The 23,987-nt window shown below is 41.7% G+C and overlaps 3 protein-coding genes across 9 annotated transcripts; 2 read left to right on the top strand and 1 right to left on the bottom strand.

Annotated features, from left to right (window-relative positions):
* Window positions 1-210: 210 nt before the first annotated feature.
* LOC105698049 (microtubule-associated serine/threonine-protein kinase 3) lies at window positions 211-16,882 on the top strand. 6 transcript variants are annotated; one of them, XM_012421932.1, is made up of 23 exons: window positions 211-500; window positions 723-936; window positions 1,076-1,152; window positions 1,226-1,328; window positions 1,955-2,036; window positions 2,313-2,415; window positions 2,507-2,739; window positions 2,860-2,935; window positions 3,529-3,759; window positions 3,839-4,070; window positions 4,152-4,492; window positions 4,567-4,739; window positions 4,827-4,897; window positions 4,984-5,211; window positions 5,301-5,528; window positions 5,597-6,158; window positions 6,419-6,600; window positions 6,699-6,919; window positions 7,041-7,373; window positions 7,675-7,740; window positions 8,054-8,558; window positions 8,633-9,205; window positions 16,801-16,882. In XM_012421932.1, the coding sequence occupies exons 2-23, from the start codon at window positions 744-746 to the stop codon at window positions 16,812-16,814; spliced, it is 4,827 nt and encodes a 1,608-aa protein (XP_012277355.1). In that variant the 5' UTR covers window positions 211-500; window positions 723-743; the 3' UTR covers window positions 16,815-16,882. The 6 variants fall into 6 exon arrangements, with proteins under 6 accessions (XP_012277355.1, XP_012277354.1, XP_012277351.1 ...); XM_012421931.1 differs by having other exon boundaries at window positions 16,816-16,877; XM_012421928.1 differs by lacking the exon at window positions 16,801-16,882 and having other exon boundaries at window positions 5,597-6,128; window positions 8,633-14,573.
* On the bottom strand, window positions 14,423-16,114 carry LOC105698051 (serine/threonine-protein kinase Nek8-like). Of its 2 annotated transcripts, none has more exons than XM_012421936.2 (6): window positions 15,980-16,114; window positions 15,815-15,890; window positions 15,581-15,748; window positions 15,351-15,511; window positions 15,116-15,263; window positions 14,423-14,981 (listed from the first exon to the last, which is right to left on the bottom strand). In XM_012421936.2, the coding sequence occupies exons 1-6, from the start codon at window positions 16,030-16,032 to the stop codon at window positions 14,742-14,744; spliced, it is 846 nt and encodes a 281-aa protein (XP_012277359.1). In that variant the 5' UTR covers window positions 16,033-16,114; the 3' UTR covers window positions 14,423-14,741. The 2 variants fall into 2 exon arrangements, with proteins under 2 accessions (XP_012277359.1, XP_012277360.1); XM_012421937.1 differs by having other exon boundaries at window positions 16,019-16,047.
* On the top strand, window positions 16,852-23,163 carry LOC105698050 (prolyl 3-hydroxylase 2). Its single transcript, XM_012421934.2, has 11 exons — window positions 16,852-17,113; window positions 17,223-17,490; window positions 18,933-19,257; window positions 19,343-19,468; window positions 19,702-19,838; window positions 19,945-20,109; window positions 21,291-21,545; window positions 21,633-21,728; window positions 21,813-21,963; window positions 22,189-22,388; window positions 22,499-23,163. Exons 1-11 carry the CDS (start codon window positions 16,884-16,886, stop codon window positions 22,784-22,786), a joined length of 2,241 nt encoding a protein of 746 aa, XP_012277357.1. The 5' UTR covers window positions 16,852-16,883; the 3' UTR covers window positions 22,787-23,163.
* Window positions 23,164-23,987: the final 824 nt, after the last annotated feature.

Raw genomic sequence — 23,987 nt, 5'->3', positions numbered from 1 at the left:
GGCCATACCGCCATTTTGTCCAATACCAGTCACGTTTGGATTTACCATGGAACAAGTTGTATGTATGTCCATCATAATCATAGAACAGTTCAATAGGGGGCCGCTAGATGTCTGACGACGGTCGAAAGTGTGAGGGATCGAGCGTGTCTTGCCTTCTTCTATCATGGGCAATAGGCGTTACGGTCAGTTACGGTTGTGTGCATACGTGAGCTGTGGCAAGCGCGGGTGTCCATCATGAGTCAGATCTCATGGTTGCTTCGCGTTTCGTAATTAATTCCCCCCGTCGGAGAAAATATGAGGCTCTGATCGCGAAAACTTGGCTCCCAGCCCCTGGGTGGGTTCGGCGTCCTGCGAGAATGGCTCTCGCGCTCCGGGCTCGAATCTTCGGCAACGAATTCAACCTTCTTTGCGGCCACCGTCTTCGTACTTCGCGTCTTCTACCTCGCGATCGTGACCTCAGCCCCATACAACTTAAGCATCTCTTTCCTCGGGGTTTGTAGGTAATTCAGCGTAAGCTTTTAACCTCTACTTGTACAACTAGTCTTCAAAATTTTTCGCTTAACAGGGTGTACCTTACAACGTTCCGATCTGGTAACTCCATTCACCTTTTCATGAATTTTTGCAATCGCTACCGAAAAGTACATGTTACCTTCATGTTTTTGTTATCAAATTAATTTTTCTTATCTTTGGCCGTTATGGTCACCATTTGTAATTATTTTCAGGTTTCATACAGTATCGGGTGAATGAGGGAAGAGGCAATGGATCAGACAAGGAATAGACCGAGTAGACCTCGACTGCGATCACATGGTAACTCAGCCCGAGTTCTTGTATTTGACCAAGCGGAATCAGAAGAAGCACGGAGCAGTATGGAGCCTGAGTTACCTCGTTGTCCCTTACCTCTAAAAGTGGAAAGCAAGGAAGCACCCGTTCGACCTGGTCATTACTTTGTAATTTAATCTGTAAATGTCATTAGACTAATTGTTACCTTCTATACTCTTTCTTGCTTTTATATTTATGCTTGAAAATATTTTTCATAACTTTTATTTTATTTTTAAAATATTTCTAAAATTTTTAGTTAGTAGCGAGTCGTCAAACCTGGCTCGCATGCGAAATTCTGCTATTGGTAAATCGGCACCATCTCTATCCGTGCAGGTGAGTCTTACTATAATAATTCTTAAAGATTTGTTTAGAATAACTCTAAACTGAAAAAATTCTGTATGTATAGCGTGACTTCAACATTCCTCGGCGTATGGCGAAAGCTGTTCACCGTAAATCATTCATAGCAACAACTTCTCCCACGTTACCAAGATGTCATTCACCCCTCTCTGGTAAGAATGTTTAATTTTTCAATATGATCTGTGGAGTGCCTGAATAAGTATTCTGAGACATTAATGAGTTTACTTTAACGGCAAGGTAACGCTGTAATAAATACAGGAGTATAGGTCTTGGAGGGACTGCACCAAATATAATATACGTGCATTGACCAAATGAAGCTGTTGCATAAACATTTTGGCAAGGGTTCATTATTTTTGGATGCAAGAATTAGTTAGTAGCACGTATTGCAATATCATTTTAGAGATCAGTGAGAATGTGCTTTTTATAAATGTTATTACAGCACGTATGTATACCATAGACTCGGGCGAGATAAGTAGTAGCATATCCTCTGCATTGACAGTCAATTTCGTAACAGAGTTTAAAAATAGAACACGTATAGTGCTATATAAGTTACACATTTATTACATAGATAATGTGGACCAGTATATACATATGTCAAAGTCGTCATTAGACTTTCTTTCAATTAGATGTGGGATGGAGCTGTCGGTTGTCAGTGCTTCACGACGACAGGGTACACGATATAATTAGGGAAAAATTTTATTAACGATACCGTATTTCTATTATTTACTATAGCTGTATGATAGTTCATTAATTTATTTATGCTTATTTCCCTCTATAGCGTTCGTCCCGATTGTAGGAAGCCCCCTAGAGAGTCCTAGGATGTCATCCAGCCCACATTTTGCTTTTGCTCCGATTAAAAGGTATCTATTCCGCACCTATTATTATTTCTTTCGCTGGTGTAACAATGATAAAGTTAAAATAAGTGATAATGTTAGATGTATTTATTTATTTATGTGCAAACATGAATGTACGTTCAAAGTATTCAATGTACTTCTGATTTGTTACGTTACTCTTCGATATATAATAGACAAAAAATAATTGTGCCAAATCTTTACAAGTAGCGGACAATATGTGGACAAACTGCAGGGTATTGAATTAAGACATTTAAATGTTTATTGCAATGTTTAATATTGAAGAATCGGTGCTGGTGCTACAGCAGCAGGGGACGGTAGAAGGTGGTCAGTGGCTAGTTTGCCGTCTAGTGGATATGGAACCACACCTGGCTCCAGCAATGTTTCGGTGAGCGAAGAAATTCCTTTTTTAATATTATTAATTGAATGGATTTGCACGATATTTGCTATTTAAAAAATGGTCATGTATGTACCATCAGTCGCAGTGTTCGAGCCAAGAGCGATTGCATCAATTGCCAAATGTCCCGACCAAGGACGAACTTCGCATGCTGTCGTGCCACTTTTCCAAGCCAGGAACGCCCTGTTCATCGCACCCGGGGTTCCCTGGATCCAGCATATCCAGTATATCCAGTATACCAGGATGCGTATCCTTGGGTCTGGACGAGGAAGGCCGTAGGTCACCCTTACATCGACCACGATCCCGCAGCTTGAGGTATTTAGTTCTTAACTTTAATGGAATCACTTTTTCTTCCATAATCTATTATATCTGAGATTTATGTGAAAGGTAGTTAAAATTACATTCATGCTCTAAAAAATTCTACTCTAATTGCAGTAGTCCCAGTCGTTCGCCAGTTCTGGACAGTGAGATCGTCATGATGAATACTTTATACAAGGAACGGTTTCCAAAGGTACTTGATATTTAAAATAGTAAATTTAAAAAGTTAAAAAATAGAAAATGATAAGTAGAATATAATTGTCAATTACTGAAAATTCAGTAATCATCGTGTCGTCGAACGCTTAAACGAAAGAAATATTTTTCTTTGTCGAATGATTATCTTTTGAAAATGGTTGGAGGAAACAATACCGAGGTCAGCTGGAAAGACGTTTTGGCAGATGGCCAGACCATCGTAGTGGAAACAGAAAATTCTTCAGATTTTATCTAAAATAACACGACTGCGCGTCATCAAGACTCGTAATATTCTCCTCATTATGTTCCCCGAGGTCGTGTGCCTGGCCTAAATTCCTTAGGATCAAGCACCGATAATAGGAAAAGTCAACAAGACCACGCTGGCTCCTAGAACGATACACTTTCTAGCGCTTTAATTTAGAACGGTTTAAAAAGAAACGATTTATTGCTCACAGCTAATAGACATTGCATGACTTGCGTAGCTTAAGTATGATCGAATAAATGAATAACACATTAATACGCTGAATGCAGTATTTTTTAAAGCATAAATAACGCAAATGAATATATGCATACAATTTATTTTGTATGGCTCAGGCGACGCAGCAGATGGAAGAACGCCTTACGAATTTCATCAACGAAAACAAAGAAATCGACGAATACGAAGTAGTTACGCACATGGCACAGGATTCTTTGCCAATTTTGCGTTTTGTTCATCATCAAGTCATCGAAATGGCCCGTGACTGTTTGCAAAAATCTCAAGAGAAATTAATCACGTCCAGATACTTTTATGAAATGAGCGAGAATTTGGAACATCTGTTGATGGAGGTTGAGAAATGGAGCATACGAGATTTAATTTCATTACTTTTTATTTTAATATCATATTTAAACTTCGTTTATTTTTCAGACTAAAGATAAGTCTTTAGAAGCTGCAACGCGTTTAACGGGACTTATAAAGAAATTGCTTCTTGTAATATCTCGTCCAGCTCGATTGTTGGAATGCCTCGAGTTCGATCCAGAAGAGTTTTACCATTTGTTGGAGCAAGCCGAAGGTCAAGCCAAATACAGCGTCGGAATTAAAGCCGATATTCCCCAGTACATAATTAATAAATTGTCATTAAATAGAGATCCTATTTCAGGTAGTTCGTTTTGTCAGATATTTTTTTTTTTTTTTTTCATTTCTAAGTGTAACTTTATTTGAGATCAATATATTTTTGCAGAACTGCAAGAAGATCTAAACAAGCTGGAAGATTCTGCAAGTTCCAGTGACAGTAATTTACAACTCACGTCTACGAGTTCTAACAAGGATGACGATAATAGGTCGCAGCGAGTACCTTGTGAGAATGATTACGAAGTATTGAAACTTATCAGTAATGGGGCTTATGGTGCGGTATACTTAGTAAAAGAGAAAACTACTAGACAAAGGTTTGCCATGAAGAAGATCAACAAGAACAATTTGATGCTGCGGAATCAGGTGGAACAGGTGTTTGCAGAACGAGACATAATGAGTTTTACGGACAATCCTTTTGTGGTTTCGATGTATTGTAGTTTCGAGACAAAGGTTGGTACATCTCAAAGGTATCGATATCTGATTATAATCATAAATATTTATTGATATCGAACTGATTCGTACAGAAACATTTATGCCTGGTAATGGAGTACGTTGAAGGAGGCGATTGCGCAAACCTATTGAAGAATATCGGTCCACTTCCACCAGATATGGCTAGGTTTTATTTCGCAGAGACAGTCTTGGCTGTTGAGTATTTACATAGTTATGGTATCGTTCATCGAGACTTGAAGCCAGACAAGTAAGCGTATCATTAATTTAGTTTCCATTTTATAGATCTTACCTTATTATTGCGAATGTAACATCCTTAATTGTTTATCTTTCGTAGTTTACTTATCACAGCCTTGGGTCATATCAAACTCACCGATTTTGGTTTGAGTAAAATGGGTTTAATGTCCCGTGAGTATTCATACATTCGCGATCATTTATTCCTCAAATTTCTGTTGAACATCCTAAAGTACACGTCTTACCTTTTTTTCCTTAAGTGGCAACAAATCTTTATGAGGGATACATCGACCGGGATACACGTCAATTTTCTGACAAACAAGTTTTTGGAACCCCCGAGTATATTGCACCAGAAGTAATTTTACGTCAAGGTTACGGCAAGCCGGTTGATTGGTGGTCCATGGGTATTATTCTGTATGAATTTTTAATCGGTTGTGTACCATTTTTTGGCGACACTCCCGAAGAATTATTTTCACACACTGTTAATGGTACGTTAGAAACTTAATTTTAATGTGCTAACTTGTATGAAAAAAAATTTAAAGTATCGTTTAAATGTATTTTTTAATTACCTTTTTAGACGACATCGAATGGCCTGACGATGACGATTGGCCGGTACAGCCAGAGGCAAAAGATATCATAACGGCATTATTACAACAGAGTCCGAGGGATAGATTGGGCACAGGTGGTTCACACGAAGTTAAAGACCATCCTTACTTTTTTGGTGTAAATTGGAACAGTCTTTTGAGGCAGAAAGCTGAGTTTGTACCGCAGCTAACGCACGAAGATGACACGAGTTATTTTGACAGTAATTATATTCAAATTGAAATATTAATGGGTTCTTTTAAAACGATGTAACGCTATTCGAAATTCTAGCACGGATGGACAGATACAACCACGATCTGGGCGATGACACCGACGACACCGATGACTCTCCATTATTTGGGTCCTTCTCGTCGTATTCACCTCAATCTCGGAAAATTTCACAAACGCGACCACCTGCTATCAATCCAGAAACGGATCTGGAATTCTCAAAGAAGTCGCTATTTCGCAACGAATTGGAACGAACCGTTTCACAGCTGTCCCCCAGCTCTTTAGCCTCGATGTCACCGCCTACAAAATCCGTGGAAAGAAATTACATTATCGATAAGAATCGATCTCTATCCACTGCCAAGAGCAATGCGAATAGTTTTCACGATAACTCTGACAAGGGTGATAAATCGGACGCGTCTTCTACGAGTGTTACAACCGTCACCAGCAGTGAATCAACGGTAGTTAAGAACACCCCACCTCTGGATGGAATGCCGATCAATTTAAGCACTCCGGATTCCTCGCAAACCGAGTCGGACGATATCAGCCCTCAGATTCAGAGGAAACGCCATGTACATTCTCGGGACAAGCTGCCCAGGTTCAGTATATCCGTTGATGGTGAACACACGTGAGTTATCTAGCCGGATCGGCGCAGTCTTTTATTTTCGACGTTTTACTCGTTTTCTAAAAGAATTTTCATTTTCTAAAACAAATTGTAAGAAAAAATATTTCTAAGGAAGATTATCACTCTATAATTATTTCCAGTATTCCGCAATTATTTTATTTATTGACAAATTACTAATATTCGATCTCAGTTAGGCAACAACATGTACGATCTCGTAGTCCTTGAATGTAGCTGAAATATAATCTAAAACGCTGTTTCTTCAGATTGGACCTAGCGGGGTCTAACAGAGAGATAGTAGAAGACAAGCACAATTCCAGTACGGACTCTTTTGAATCTGTAAGCACCCTTCCACTTGTACCGAGCGTGAAGCAGAGGTCTCGATCGGTTATTAAATCTGCTTCAACCAGTGGCCTGTCATTGGTCATACCTACAAGTGAATTTTCCTGTAAGTACACAATGTTATTCACCCTAACATTGTCCTCATCTCAGAATGTTAAGGCAGAGTTCTACTTAATTTTTTTTTTTATTTTTCCATACTTCCAGACGATACGGTAATCAATAGTCAGGCAATTGAATCGCCTGGTGGATCCTCTACAGCGTCATCCCGAGATACGTCCCCTTGTCGAGAATTGAGTCCGTTGGTAACTAGTCTGAAGCCTCCGATCATCATTCGGAGGGGACCCTGCGGATTTGGATTTACTGTCCATACCATCAGAGTTTACTACGGAGATAGTGATTTCTACACTATGCATCATTTAGTCATGGTAAGCATTTATTATGAAAATTATATTTTCTGCGAATGTCTGCTCGACGAGTTCTAACATATGTTTACCGAAAAAAATCCCGTTCCCGTGAAATGGTGGCTGATGACCACGTTCTTTTCAGGCGGTCGATCAGTCTAGTCCTGCATTTGAGGCCGGATTACGTCCTGGTGATTTAATCACGCACATCAACGGAGAACCCGTTCAAGGGTTGTATCACACCCAAGTCTTACAACTGATGTTAAGTGGAGGAGATCACGTTACCTTACGAAGCACTCCATTGGAGAACACCAGTATCAAGACCGGCGGTCGAAAACGTGAGCCAGCTCAGAGCAAAATGGCTCGGAGAACTCTTCACCGACAGCGAAAGCAGAAACGAGACCATACCGATAAGAAGAGGAAGACTTCGCTGTTTAGGAGAATCAGTTCGAAACGCGCCAGCGTAGAGATGCAACAGGTATCGTGGATGGTACCGCGACGTCGAAGTCAACTTTGTTACTCAATTGCAGTATTCGATGTCACTACGTAACGAATTCTTCCTCGAAACTTTGCACCGTGATATTACACTTTGCTTCGTAAATTCCGTTGCTCGGATGTAAGGACGTTTAATTTGCGCATTTTTTTTTTCATGGTTTTTATTAACCCGCTCGATGGATTTGTTTTGACCAAATTTTTGTTATTTCGATTTCGGGGGAGAAGGAGCCAGACCGTGGATTTTGACGAAGCACTAAGTGCAATTTTTTTACTTTTCATTGCAGCCGTTAAGTATCAGTTGTCCCTTGTCGGCACCTATTCTACCCAGTGACAGCAAACCTCCACTTATGGTATGATTTATGTTCTTTTCTTATAGTTTATACCGTTCGTATATTTTCTTTGCTCGCTTCCTTTCTCAAGGCATACTTTTAACCGTCACACATTTCACGTAACATTGCTTTTTGATCAACTGCCAAATATATTCAGTTTGAGCTGTTTTTCGCTTGATTCGTTGACAAATCAGCAATTTACTCCAAAAGACGAACGTACTTTCTTAAAAGTAACGAATATCTTTCTAAATAAATGCGAACGATAACGTTTATTTTTGAAATGAGGAAATTCATATTTTAAAGCTTAATAATATTTATGCGAAATAATTTCCAGATGGCAGCCGGAATCTGTTCTCCGTCAATGGTGACGCCGAGCAGATCCTTCCAGTCGTTTACTCGTTCCTTGCCAGCTCAACAAGAGTCTTCTCCTTATTTCGGAGGATGCTCCAAGTCCGTATGCAGTCCGTCCCCACCTATGAACCGTCCCAGCTCATCCGAACCATATCATTCCGCCGGGAATTCGAGTCCGTGTTCGAGCCCGAACTCCTCGTCGCCAGGCTCCAACAATTCCGCCGGAAATCTGACGAACATCTCGACTCAGTCGCATTACCAGCGTCCCAGTACCCTGCACGGCTTAAAGCACAAATTGCACACCGCCGCGAAAAATATCCATTCGCCGAATCGACGGAAATCCGTCGGTCACATACCCCTTTCACCTTTGGCGAGAACACCCAGTCCCTCTCCTATTCCCGCTAGTCCCACTCGGAGTCCGAGTCCTTTGGCTTTCCCCACGGGACACCAACCGGGCAGCTCGAATACTACCCAGTCTTACAGTCCAGGTATTATTTTCTACCAACCGTTGTATTTCCACAGGCGATGACAAGGTCGATAACGAAATGTGGAATATTTGTAGGAGTGTCCCTCGCAACGCCCAGCAGTCAGAAAAAGAGTTACGGACGTCCGAAGTCGGCGGAGCCGGGTTCTCCACTTTTGAGACGAGCTCTCAGTCCGGACCGACTTCATCCTCGGTCTGCGGAAAACAAGACCTCGATTTCGCCTTTGGTGAACCCCGTGGTCAAGGTTACGCCCAGGGTGACCATAGCTCAAACGACGCATACCATCGAGTCCGCGGAAGAAGGTAATGATTCTTTGAAAGAGAACATCGAGACCGGTAATTCCAAGGCCGAGAAGAAGACGGCAACCGAGTTGAAACAGGAGATCTCGAAATTGTCTCACGGGATCTCCATCAACATCGCCAATGTGGGTGGCGGCACGCAGTTGCCGAGGATAGCCGAGGAGAAGGATTCACCAACGGGCTCGAAGAGCGAAGACTATACCGCGAAGGAAATCGTCGCCTTGGAGAAGAGCAAGGAGGCTGCCAAGAAAGACCTCGGTCCTGAGAAACATCTTTCCAAGGGCGTAAATCCTAGCAAGGATGACCGTTCCGTCGTCAAGGAGCATCCCGGCGCGAAGAAATTTCAGGAAGGTAATTTGGATCAAGTAAAAAAATATACAGATGTTCCCTCGCGACAGGAGGGCAAATCCGAGCTGGGAAAAAAATCTTCGGACGTTGCGACGGTGAAAAAACCCTTCGATGCGCCCTGTCGACAAAAAAGCTACGCGGAGCAGCTGAAAGAACTCCCGGACGTCTCTTCTCGACAGGAGAAGGGCAGCTCGGATTTGGCTAAGAAACGGCAAGACGTCTCTTCTTCATGTCAGGAAGGTAATATCGAGCAAGCGCGGACTTCGGGAATTTCATTGGCAACGAGCGAGAGAAATTCCTCGAGTTCTCGCGTTAAGGTCAATGATTCCGAAAGTAAGCCTTCGAGTAAGAGTAGCGCCGACGGTAACTCCGAGTGTAGAAAAGTTCTCAAGAGAAATAAGATCGATAGTACGGAAGATAATGGATCGAGGGCGACTACTTCGAGTAGTTCCGACGCGAGCTCAAGTTTTGTCGAGGATAAAAAGAACAAGTAGAGCGGTCGTGGTTTAGTCCTTGGTCGAAGATCGAAATTTATGGAGCTTGTGTGGCTCTTTCGGAAATATTCATCGCGAGCGAAGTTCGTTCCGCTTAGGGCAGGGTTGTATAATTTAAGAGTTGCATACGTATTCGGTACATGTATTTGGTTCGGAATACGAATTCTGTTATTGGATGCATATATTCGCACACTTGGCGTTCAGTCATTCATGTATTCGACTCGCGGACGTGATAGAATTTGTTGATGCATATAGCAGCATGTGATTCACTTTGAGCATATATAGTGCCGTACCGTTTAAGAAAATGGAATATTCACGTTTTTGGGTGTAGCGTACATTTTAGAATCTTGAATAGTACTGCTATAATTTCGGCAGTCGAGGTTGAAGAAACCAAATTTACAGGTGGATGTTCAAAAGTTTCGACCATTTTGCGAAAATGTTCTTACCGTTATAGCGATTAATGAACAGCGATATAGGTGTATATCATGAGGCGAATCAAAAGTTTTTCAACTTTAGGTTCGAATGTTTTATTTGGAATCTCTTAATGTAAATTTTGAACTTTCTTCGTGTTTCGTGTCCACTGTTGAGAATCTTCGGCGGTTCGTTTCGCCGACAAATTCAACAGGATCGTTGCGTTTCCTCAAAAAAGATCGATAAAGAAAATATTATATACCCATATCAGATGCGTAATGATAAAGGGAGGTAAGAGATCGCTGGCTTACGTTCTGCCGATAGTGACGTACGAAGAATGGCATTATTCCGTTACAAAATATTTTTCGAACTTGCCACTGAAGTTTTGTATTTTTTTTTTTTTTCACCTTCCGCTGTGTCATAAATATAAGTCAGGCACGTATCCATTGTGTTAAGATTTCCAAAAAGAAACGCGTGACGATAAAAGTATATGACATCCGATAGGTTGTGACACCGTATTAGAAATATTTAATGGTAAGTAGGAGGGTAAGCAAAAATCATGTCTCAAAAACGCGATTTTTCCAGCCATGCAAGCAATGTTCTGGTTACCGTTCTTGTCGAAGAAACGAGCTTGTAAAACATGTCTTTGGAATTAACATGTTTTCTAAGTGATCCGTTGGGGATTGTTTATTAAAAAGGTCGAACTGTATATTTATCTGCGTCACCGCGTTAAGCCTGCAGTATTTACCCGATCTCATTGATTTTAAATGTTTCTAAATAGTTTTCGTATCGACTCGACGATAACAGTTCTTTTTTTTGTTCTTCTCGACGAACGAGTCCAAATCTCGCAGGAGAATCGCGAACGGTCGAATAGCTTTGTTGCGCTGCGATTTATTAATGGAATTGAACGTCTTACCCAATTTTCTCGGGGATTCGCAGATTGTACAAAGTGTGATAGCAGGGTGATAAACGAGCCAAGCTAAGAATTTAGTTACTTGACTACGTAACAAGAGTCTCGGGGAGTTAAGTGGTTTTTTGGTTTGATGGGGTCAAGGCTTTTCTCTCTTCGAATTCTCTCGCGTGAAGCTTCTATCGATGCTTCGAGATAATACTAGGTTTTTAATTAGATTTATATTTTGTATATTTATTGTCGAGAACCAGTTTCGCGACGTTACTAACAAAATTCGGTACCGAATTGTTGGTTTATTTTCTTTTTTCACTGGGCTCTCGGTTCATTGCCGATGCAAGTACATATCAGCGATCTCTTTGAATAATTAATAAAATATTGGATAGGTCACTTCCTGCGTTTCTGTCATCTTTCATTCGAATGGCACGACATTCTGTAAAGGGACTCGCAGAATTCTAGTTTCCCGAGGAAAATTTGTGATTTTTAGTAATTGTCTATTTTTCAATCTTCATTAATAAACCGGCGATTTATTTGATTCACATTTTGTGGTTATCGGCCGTAACATTTTGAACCACGATACGGTATTTTCACTTCGGTATATAGATGTTTTTAAATCTAAATGTTGTATCCCGTAATGTGATATAGCAAAATTGAGCTATCGTATCCCGTATTATCGATAACATATTTTCATTTAATATTTTGCTTATTTTCTCCCGTATGCTTTGCTCGTGTATTCGAATTCCCCGTTCTTTTTAGTCTAATATTACTTCTACATTGCAGTAGGAATAATTACATTTTGCAAAGCATAAAATCGCGCATGTATCAATGTTTAATAGAGAAGGTACTTTCCCACAAAAGTAAAGGAGTAATCGTCGGCGGTATTCGGCGTCAACAAATTGTATAATGATAATTTAATTAAATTAATATCGTTCCGTTAACTGTAGGCGAGATTTCTAATTAAAACTAAAAAGACCGAGTCTTAAGATTATGTTAAACTAGCCAAAACCTCGGGTTATAGGTGCACAGGGAAAATGTAGAACGTAGTCAGCATTTTAGTGAGTCGGAATGACATTCAAGGCAGCAAACGATTGTACTTTTTTTTCTTCATTTTTGGTGGAGGATGAAAAGTACAGTTTATAGAGAGCCATGAATTTTCATGAATTTGAGACCGAATTGAAGAGGAACCCTGTAACATGCTCGATCGGGGATTTTATTGTGCTGAGATGCGTTTAGCACTTAAGCTTCGTTTCTTGTCTTTGCCTTTTGTACATTTCTCCTCTCTGTATATGTCGTAGAACGGTTGCTGTTGACGTTGTAAAAAGCGAAGGCTTTAATTAATAGTAATACCGATCGGTAAGCGATTAGATTTCCTGAGTAGGGTACCCATTTTCGAATCGCATTGGGTTGTCTGAGGTTCCTTTTGATTTGACGTTGAATTCATTAATTACACTACAGAGTTTCGGTTAAGTAAATTAGCCGATCGAGTGATCAGAATTATCTTAGCGAAGCTACAATGGGGAAGTGTACACTAAAATGACGCTCTGTCGGATGTTTCCTAATTTTACCCGAATAATGTATCCGCTTCGAAGGTGAATATTTTGTGGCTAATAGACAACCCAATATAGAGGGATAATTTTTGGCTTGAAAACGTGATCATTCGTTGGTAGCATGTTAGAGGTATATTCGACTAGTCTAATTCTCGAAACGGACGAGGCTGTTTCGAAATTCACGGTAGCTCCAGGAAATCAAATCACACGGGAACGCTGGAAGTTTCCTGATCTATCTCGCGACCAAGTTCTCAAGAATAGTGGACGTAGTTGCGTAGCTTAGGGAGCTGTTCGTTAAAAGGACGAGGAATAATTATCTGTTAGATCGTCCGAGTTGCTTAAGATCGTTTCCACTGCTATTACGTTTAGACTTACGATTTGTACGCGTAGAGAAGGCGGCGATTTAGTTACTAGAGATTGACGCGAGTCTAATCTTTTTACGATTACGTCGTTCTATTTTACTAACCGACCATCGCGCTTTTGGCAACTATCGAATCGCTAATGTGGATGGCCGAGATTTCCAGGTTTCTTGCACTTTTATCTTCCACTGATTTTGAGTAAAGCGCGATTAATCTCTTCGAGGATATCGCCGCGTACGTGGACGTTTTTTTTTAATCGAAGTTATTTTCATTAAATAAAGCGTAATTATCTCGGAAATTCAGTGCACGATGGAAGTACAGGAAATCTGCGAGGTGCGATCGCCTTCATCCATGGTTTTTCGTTTCCATTTGGAATGAGTTGTGATAGGAACGCGAGAATTCCGTCGAGGTGAGACCAACTGCGTCGCGCGTATCCAAGGTGTAAAATTAAACGACGCATTTTGCGAGCTATCTCCAGTGGAATTGTGCATTCGCGGGCAATGTCGTTCGTTCTCTCCCGGGATGGTGCTCATTAGCCGAGATACTCGATTAAACAATTTTAGAATCCACCAAAGGCGAAGCATAAACGTCTTCGACATTTTTCTCAACGATCGATTTACCCTTACGAACGAATCGTCGATTTTAAATAGAAGCGGCGCAGTTGGTCGGGAGCGCAAATTTCGTGAAAATCAGGAAGAGTTGTACGATTTGTAGATAGTATTATGTAGTCGCAATGATAATACGATATATCGGATCGCGTGAATGGTGCACTTTCTTTTAAGCTCTTCGTGAATTTAATCGATGCTTACTAGGAGTCGTAGTCGTTATTTCATGTCTTTTTTGGGAGTCAGTTAAATTATACAGGCGATTGTTGTGATTTTGTGCGATTCGGTGATTTAACGTTATTCAATTAGGAGAAATGCGATCGGAAGGTGGTACTCGTCAAATGTCGGAACGAATATTATTAATGATTCAGTCGTGACTTTGCCGTAGACTATGAGGAACGTCGCGAGAACGATTGGCGATATTTAAAAAACGAGAAAAAGCCAAAAATCAAAGGATCGCACAGAGTTTGAACTCACTTTTAATTTTAGGTTGATCATTGTTTTCGATCCCGACAGGGAGGGGAGTTCGTATGTTTGCTCCTGTGTCGTATTACCGAATGAGCTGATTTCTCCATTGAGCTCATCCGATTTCGCAGTTTCGTTGTCTTTTCGACGATGTAATTACAGGGGAGTGAAATTATCGTTTCTTACGTTCATTCCTTGGCCTTTGGAATATCGCACGACGACATCACGAAACGCGTTAACGAGATCTACGATTAAACCATTTTTCGTTTCTTACGAAAGAGACGTCGTTCGATATTCTAAGGGCTATCGGTAACGACACTACGATTAGTTATCGTAATAACGATCGAACCATATTTTTTATGTAGTCTCGTGTAACGATCACGAAACGTCGCGTTTAGAGGACAGATGAGCTGGTTTACTTAATACCGAGCGAACTGATACTGATATTTATTGTTAGATCGGTAACGAAACACACGCATACTTACTGATTAAACGTCTTAATGTTACTGCTAAGATAAAATTAATTCATAATGATTTAACGAGTAACGGAACTGAAATAAAACAAAAGAGTTGGGCGGTGAAACGTTAAACACATTTTCTTACTTTCTTGGCAAACGAGTGATCGTAGTTTTCTAAATGCAGCGGTTGCGTCAACGCGTCCCGTACCTCGATCGGTTTCTTTCGTAAAAATGATTTATCTTTAAAACGGGAAATTCTAGGAGTTACTTTGGTCGTTTAGAATTTTGCAGAATCAACTGCTAACTTTCTGGTCGATTATCATAGCTCTATCGACGTTATCGAGGTTTTTATAAACACGGCCGATGTGAGGTATTATCGTCGGACACAGGACCAGATCTCTGGATTTTGGCCTTCCCTCGGGTTTCGTGTCCAGCATTTTGTACGTTAAATTTCGCACGGCCGAAGACGCGTCCCCTCGTTGCAGGGGGGATAAAACTCCTTGACAAATTTGCCGTATCAAATCCACCTGGCTCTGGTGAGAAAGGTTTCGAGATTAATTTACGCGAACGTTCCTCGAGAGGAGATAAATTTGTAGACTTCGGGGGTCGAGGTGGTTTAAGCGTTTAGATATTGCGTTACGTGAAAATTAAAATAGAACATTCTTACTCTCACGTTGAAGGGAAATCTCTTGGTCAGCATTTCGTAGAGGATGACACCAAGGCTCCATATGTCGCATTTGTAATCGTAGACCGTTCCTTTGAGAACTTCCGGTGCCATGTAGCACTTCGTGCCGACTCTTGTTACTCCCATTTCACTGCAAGTGCGAAATCGAATTGCTACGCTTTTTCATGTATTACCTATATATTTTTTTTTAAGTTAAAGCCAAAACGTTCCTCCTCACCGAGCGATATTTTTCGATACTCCAAAATCGCCAATTTTGACGACGTCTCCTCTCGGTCCACTGAGCATTATGTTTCCAGGCTTAAGGTCTCGATGCAGCACCATTTTCTTATGGATATGATGCACGCCCAAGACCATTTGGGCAAACAGGTACAGAGCATCCTGCAAAAAAGAGAGAGCAAGTTTCGGAGAAGCCAGTTATAAAATTGGACCAATTTGAGCCAAGCCCACCTCCTCTTGTAGAGGAACTCGACGTCGGCTTAAATATTGTTTCAGCGTTCCACGGCTAGCGTATTCCATTAAAATAAATAACTGTTGCCCCTCTTTCCAGGAATCGTGGTACATGACGATATTGGGATGCCTCATTTTCTTTAATAAATTTACTTCGTTCGTAACGACCTGAAACCGGCGGAGATGAGTCGTTTAAGTTTTATGAAATTATTTAAGGAATATATATGCCCTCACTTTGTAGTCTTCGAGGCATTGTTTCTTGATGACGAAGGGCGAGCTGTCGGATTTTCTTCTCACGAGATGAGCCGTTCTGCGGGGCGAGAAAAAAAATGTTAAAAGGGGATTTTTCTTTGAAACCGGACACGGTCGTCTTTTATCGACCGGTAGCCCGAGATTTACCCGAAAGAACCAGCTCCCAGCTGCTTCTCGAAGACGTACTCTTTCAAAGCCATCGAATTTTACGTAAGAACGGAAAACGATTCCTCTCCGCGGGGTCGAGCCTTCGCGACGGACGTCGAGTATTTCGACCTTTCCGACGTTACGACGGTTATTAGAAATCAGCTTTGACGTTTACATACAAGCCGAACGGGAACGAGGATCGTTCGACCCTCCTCAAGGTGGGAAAAAAATTTGAAAATCCTCAATTCTTAATGATTTCGAAATCCCAAATGGAGAAGACGTTACGCGGCTGCGCCAGAGACGAAATTGAAGGATCTCCAGGAATTCCTGGAAATCTGTATCCGTCCCCGCGACACCTCGATAACGGTCCCCGCGAGGAGGTTTCGGCCGACAAACGGCGCGCTTTGGTCGTTTAAACTCGGCTCCGCTGGATACGAACGTCGAAACGACGAAACTCGTGTTTCCTGTGAAACCGTCGAAGCAACTCGAGCATAATCGCGGCGGGCTATTGGCCGAAATAATGTACAGCCCTGAAAAGAGCCGGCACGCGTGCTCTCCGATTCCTCCTCGGAGGGTCCAGCGCGTGCGGCGTAAAGCGGGGTTTACCCTTGAAAAAGGACGCGGGCGAGGCAAAGCACTCCGGTTTTAAATTTACGAACGAAATCATCCGAGACAACGAAGGGCATTTTGACGGAAGGTATTCATACGATCCGATGCTTTTATCACGTTTCGATCGTACTTTCGCGTTATGCGCGTCCAGCTTCGCCTTGATGCTTTCGGTGTGCACTCGGCTTAAAGGCACCGACTCCTATCCCACGCAGCTGATCGCGTTTAAGGCAGCGCTCGGGCCGCCGGTTCAGTCTTCGCCGGACCGTCACAGGGTGCGGGTCGGGCATGAGCCAGGATGCGCGTCGTCTGCTTCTTGGTCCTTTGGGCCCTTACCTCGGCCCCGACCCGGGCCAGTTCCTCGAAGAACGACCGGGAGAACGCCCTGGAGTTCGACGAGTCGGAGGATCTCGAGGAGGAGTTTTCCGATGACGACACTCTGACGGAGCTCTATGACAAGGCCGTGCAGGCGTATCTCGAAGAGGACTGGGCACGGTGCATCGTGAGATTCAATACGGCCCTGAGAAGGTGAATTTATGTATTCCATGATCTTAGGTTTACGTATATTTTTTTCTCAATTAATAGATGTAGTCGATCAATGAGACGCATATATCGATACAAATGGAGTCGTTTACAGGTATAAGGAGTATAAAAAGGAGATCACGGCATGTCGAAGAACGTGCAGAGAAACAGCCGCGGGGTCGGAGCCGATTTTTGCCGAGGACGTCGAGGATCTGCATTTTTACGAGAAGAAAGTGAGGGAGACTTTGTGTCTCTTGAAGTGCAATCGCGTTTATCACGAGATTAACGACCGGTCGAAAAAGAACGGTCAGCTCCCGCCACATGTGGAGATGAAATTCGTCGAGCGCCGACCGTACGAGTATCAGAATATATGCTACTATCAGGTACTGCCATTTTTTCATTCTTCAACTTGCAGATATTTTAATAGCTCCACTTGTTCTCGATTCGCCGCTCCTTAGCTTTCGTGTATACGATTACCGTTAACAATGGAAAGATTTATTTATTCTCGATAACTTCTCGCGGAACATATAACGGAGTCCATCTAATTCGGTCGTGGACGCGAGACGCGCGGATGTCCAAATTTTTCTAGAGTATTTGAAGAATGAAGTAGAAATTTTGTATGTCAATTTATGTCGCTTACAATATACATGGTATTTATCTCTATGTCGTCGAAATAGAACAGGGTGTTTTAAATCGAAAGGAAACACGAGCCCGGCTCTGTCTAGGCTAAAAATAATCCGTAAAGAGTAAGATGTTTCCTAAATGACGACCCAACGTGTGATGTCCGACAGGATTCACAGGGTGATTAGATTACGTCACGGGGTCAAAAATATTGAACCCGCTCAGTCCAGGTCCTCTTACATAAATAACTCGTCCAAAGCTCCGCATGGCCCGAAAAGTTCAGCCTGGTTTTGTAAATTATTTAGACACTTCGATTTAAAGGCAATGGCCGCGGGTTATATTTACGACACGGGAGATTACGGAACAAATGTAAGACTTTGGTTTCAAGGGCAAACGAGGGTGTACGATGGCGGCGTCTCGTAACACCGGCAATCTCTTGCCTCTTTTCAACCCTACGTGCCTGGCAAGGACGTATATCGTTTCAAGTTTATTTTATGATCGCGACAGATATCGTTAAATGCCCGACAAAAGTATCCGGGTCGTTTACCTCTCTAAGCGACGCCCCACGATTCTTTTTTTACAGCTTCAACTGAAAGTAATTAAAAATCCGTTGAAGATTTTAAAATCGGAATTTGGGGCGATGCCCTGTAGTGCCCCCGGGGTGCATTGTCCGGCATCTTAAATTTCTATTTTCTCTACGCGATTGCGAACCTTCGTCATCGTTATTTTGCATCATTGTTCCAGTCACGATTCCGTCGTAAACTCGAAAAGCACTCGATAAGCTTAGAATTTACGTTTCAGGGCGCACCTTTGCCTGTACGATACGAGTATACTCTACGACTTAACGTCGGTATTAATTTGAACGCAGTGAAGTTTATAAAATAATTGAAAGTTCCATCGGGAACGCTAATCGGCGCAGAGGGGTTACGTAATTCGTGATAATTTAATTTTATCATTTTTGTGCAGAACGAAAGCTGAGAAAAAAGGCCATAAGCTTGTTATCGGTTCGACGACACGTGTTTCGTTCGAAGTTTAAACGTTTGCATTCATTTATCTTAATTTCCGGTAATTAAGGACCACTTAAGCGAAACCGACTCTTTAATGCTTAATTGAAACAGCGTCAAAGGAGTTTACCCATGTCGATGCGATTTCATTTCAGGACGTAACGAACGTTTTCTAATTTAGTTAATATTATAATTTTCAGCGAAATCGGTTTCAAGAAGCGGCAAACGCGATCTTCACCTTCCTCGTGATACATCCCAAACACGAGATGAGTCTGAAGAATCTGCGGTATTACCTGACACTTCCGGGCGTTAAAGATGACGACGTTTTGGATTTGGAGGCTGCAAGTTTCGTCGAGACGTACATCAACGGAGTATCGGCATACGACGAAGAGGATTACGTAGAAGCTGTGGGACGGTTAGAGAAGTCCTTGAGGGAATTCATGACTGCCGAAGAAGACTGCAGGTTTTATTGCGAGGGACCTTTCAATCAGGGATGGAATTCGGAATTCACCTCGTCGGTGGCCAGTCAGTATTCGAAGATTTTCCAGAACGACGTCGAATACGGTCGTGTCTATAAATTGTAATACGATTTCTGATTTTTTCTTTCCAGATCACTTCGCCTACTGCCTGAAGTGCAAACGCAGCTGCTCCTTGTCGTTCGGCAACATAAACGGTGAATTTCGCGAAAACTTCTTGCCAAGCTATTATCACTACTTGCAGTTTGCCTACTATAAACGTAAGTGCTGAAATTATGTGATGACACTTATGCTTAAAGTCATTGACAAAACGCCGTTTATATCATTACTCGACCTTATTCCACCGGCATACGTATAACTTATTACGACCCAAGCTGAGAGTCGTGAGTACTCCTCGAGGGACAAATGCGGTCGATATTAAAATTCTTCTCAATTACGTGATATTCGTTTGGGTGTGTCACGTTTAAAATACATATTATTTCTGCACCAACAGTTGGAAAATTGAAGCAAGCGTGTGCCGCAGTAGAGAGTTATCTTCTGTTTCTTCCGGGAGATGAGACCATGTTACAAAATCGAGAATACTACTCGAAACTGCCGAAGGTTAAGGAGGAGTATTTTATGCCGAGAGAGGTAATGCATTTTCATGCGAATGTGCATGTTTTTCAAGACCTTAAGATAAACTCTTCGATCTTTTTTTTAAGTTTATTAAATTCGGTACATTTTTATTCACACATAGGAAGCATTGAAATACGTAAAGCGCCAGGAGTATGAATTGAGGCTACTGAATTATATCTCGGAGGAATTTGTGGAGCTCGAAAAGGAACTAAAAACGTTTACCAAGAAGGATGAGCCTGAAAAACCGGAGATGCGCGAAGAAAATAGTGAAAACTCACTTGGGCAGGTAACGGACATTTGACTGCATTTATAAAATGCGTACCTTCGGGCAATCCGTGTACTTTTATATTTTGTATCACCCGGTTGTTCGTCGATCGATGTCCTGATTGTGCACTCGTCAAAAAGAGATTTTTAAAACCTACAAGAGGTTTGCTACGATCTAGTAAAATTTTTGTTTTTTTTTAAGAGGTGCAACAAAGGTTTAGCTCGAAAATCTTTCAGCACCTCTAAACATATATCGATTTTGACGTAAATTCGGATACTAGTTTTGGTTATTCTTTGTTCAAAGTTGGATGCGAGCACAAATCTGACCATCCAACGTCAGACTTAAATGTGGGCTTTTATTCGGTCTACGTAACGGAGTGATCTCATCAGCGGGGCTCTGCAAACTTCTTTCTCAATTATATTCCAAATCTCCTATAACACTTCCGACCTCGTCCTTTCTTCCGTTAGTAAAATCTTTGTACTTTTTGTAATAAAAATAAACGACTTTTAAAAAATCTAGCCTGAGTCTCCGAAGAAGCGTGGAGAGCTGCGTTTATCGTTCCAAGTAGGGTTAAGCCGTACTCGAGTGTTCTTTGATGTCAGCCACTGCAAGTAACTGAAAAGTTCTTAAAATGTTCTAAAAAGGATAAAATCCGGGGAGATACAAATTAATCGTTACGATTCGAATAATTCTTAAGTTTCCATACGACGAATTTTTGAAGGCGCCTATATAATTGCAACCAGGCTTGCACGGCTGCATCTCGGTGCATTAGATGCACAGGGGTCGAATACGTATTAAAACCAGTCAGCCGAGGGAGTATCTTCTCCTCCTTATTTATCTTCATTGATTTGACAAAGATACAACCGTGCTCTCGAGTATCTTGCAGCTACTATAGGAACGCATCTGCAGCTCACATTACGTAGCAAAGGCGGGGAATTTGTATCACATTTATCTAGCCGAGAAAGTTGTTTGTAGTTTTTGGTCGCGGATAATCGTAACTACAGAAGTTATGCTAAAAATCCGTTAGAGATAACACGTGCCGGATCGTTGTGAAATAAATATCATCACTCGATTGTCGTATCGGGATGTGTAAATCGCTCGAAGAATGTAAAGTCGGTGGTGGACATTTTTAACAAGGAGAAACGTGGTCGGTCAAACTCCTGCCGTTTCGCGAGAGTTAATCGTCAATGTTATTTTTGTAGATCCTACCAATGCGATCGGTCTTGCATCCATTTCCAGGAATGTCTCCGTCTTCGCAACTGGACGCGTCAAAGAGTCCATCGATATTCGACATGGGTCGGGAGGAGCATCGGACGGAAATAAATCATGGCAGTCATAAGTCAAACGAGGGGATTCGCATAATAGGCAATGAGGAACAACTGGGCGGAAAATTGCGGTACGCCGCGGATGGATTCTTAAGTAGGACGGAATGCGCCATGCTCTTACAATTGGCTGGAGTAAGGGAATGACAACTTTTTACCGAAAGTAGATGTATCTTCGATTGAACAAAATTACGTTAAAATCGTTCCTCTCTTTTATTACAGATGGGATCCGTGGAAGGTGACGGCTATGACGAGAACAAAAGTCCGCACTCGCCTTACGAGAAGTTCGAAGGTTTAACTATTGGCAGAGCTGCGCTTGTAAGTAAAAAATTTTTAGTTTAACGAGGGAGAATAGATTCACCCGTTTCAACGATAAAGCATTTAATAACAATTTTTTCGTAGATGGTTTACTACGGGATACTGGGACCGCAGCTTTTGGAACTGTTTTTGACTGCTACGGAGGCAGTTCGACATCACGTGGTAACTTATTTTTACCTTAAAGAGCACCTCTACTTTACATACACCCATCTAGTATGCAGATCTGCCTTACCCGGTAAATTACACGTGTTAAATTGAATATTCCATAATGTTATAAATAGCATCATCGATTTCATTTCTGCAGTCGGTTATAAAAATGCGAAATCATTGAAATAACTTGGTAACGCTACGATCGTTCGGGTTCCCTGTCAGTTCGCCACATTATCTTCAATTTAACAATAGTTGATTTAATTTGATTCGTTATTTTTTAATACATTTTTTCGTCTTCATGTTTTTGCAGATTCACCCCCGAATCGGCAGGATCTCAGCCATGTAATTCATGCAGATAATTGTATAGTTAAACGCGAAGGCAATTGTTCCCGGGAAAGCCCTGCTTACGTGTGGAGAGACTATTCGGCGATTCTATATTTGAATGATGATTTTCAAGGTGGAGAATTCATCTTTTCCAAGGATAACACGGCTAGTGAAATTCAGGGAGTGGTAGGTTAATCTTTTGAGATGAAAATATTTTTAAAATGTTTTTCATTTTTCCTAGGTCTTCGCCTATTTTTTTATATCGTCGTATATTAAGAACCGTGATTTTTCCCAAGGTGAAACCGTCTTGTGGCAGGATGGTAGCTTTTTCTGCAGATGATGAAAATCTTCACGGGGTTCGGGGGATTTTAAAAGGTAAAAGGTGTGCTTTGGCCTTGTGGTTTACCTTCAACAAGAAATACCTAGAAGTCGAGAGGATTCTTGCAAAGACCATCCTTAAACGTGTCCAGAGTAAGGGATCCGTTCAGGGGAATAAAAACCTCAAAATCCCCGAAGAGTACGAAGACCTCCTTATCGAGTGTTTCAAAAAAGATGAGGTCCTCGAACGGCTTCTCAAAGAATGAACGCGGAGGCTTCGTGTCACCGAGTATTGATGAAGGAACAAAATTCGCCTCGTCTTGCAAGTTAGTTCGCGGATCGGTGCCATCTTTAGGGGATGGCACCGTTACAAACGTTATGTAACGGTTATACGTCACGTAACCGTTTTTGGTGGGCTGTTACCGTTGAAGAGGAATTTCTCACGGACTTCCAGAGAGTAGTAGAGGGAATCCTTACCTTGGATTTTACATCGAGCAACCAGGTGATGGCCGGATACTCTACGAGGTCTCAACCTGAAGAAACGAGAGAAGGAGCTGACGACAAGACTCGACAATTTGTTAATATTCTTTTAAACGAGCTCAAAAATGTATGTACTTGCGGTACCTGAGGTATGATAAACTGTAAATTAATTATTGTAATAAAGCAACTTATTGAACAATAACAATGAGTACGTTTAATTAGACGAGCATGTCTAGCAAACCCTCTAATCACCTATTCCTGATCCTTGAAAATCACTGTACCACCTCCTCGGTCATCCTATGATCCTGTTAGAAATCGGATATTTCAACCCCTAAAATTTTTGCCCGGGAGAAACTCCGTGCCACCTCCTCGGTTATCCTATGTTCCTGTTACAAATCGAAAATTTCAACCCCTAAAATTTTTGCCCGGGAGAAACTCCGTGCCACCTCCTCGGTTATCCTATGTTCCTGTTACAAATCGAAAATTTCAACCCCTAAAATTTTTGCCCGGGAGAAGCTCCGTGCCACCTCCTCGGTTATCCTATGTTCCTGTTAGAAGTCGGAAATTTCAACTCCTAAAATTTTTGCCCGGGAGAAACTCCGTGCCACCTCCGTAGTTGTCCTATGATCCTATTCCACCTCTGTCGATTTCTAACAGGAACATAGGACAACCGAGGAGGTGGCACGGAGTTTCTCCCAGGCAAAAATTTTATGGGTTGAAATTTCCGATTTCTAACAGGAACATAGGATAACCGAGGAGGTGGCACGAAGTTTCTCCCAGGCAAACATTTTAGGGGTTGAAATTTCCGATGTCTAACAGAATCATAGGACAACCGAGGAGGTAGCACAGAGTTTGGTGTCTTAGATCTACGAGTGATTTTCAAGGATCAGGAATAGGCGATTAGAGGGTTTGCTAGACACGCTCGTCTAATTAAACGTACTCATTGTTATTGTTCAATAAGTTGCTTTATTACGTTAATTATTTTAC

The sequence above is a fragment of the Orussus abietinus genome, unplaced genomic scaffold, assembly GCF_000612105.2.
Source record: "Orussus abietinus isolate OABI.00-Male unplaced genomic scaffold, Oabi_2.0 scaffold1, whole genome shotgun sequence".
Classification (NCBI taxonomy): Eukaryota; Metazoa; Arthropoda; class Insecta; order Hymenoptera; family Orussidae; genus Orussus; species Orussus abietinus.
This window is presented reverse-complemented; position numbering and strand designations above follow the sequence as displayed.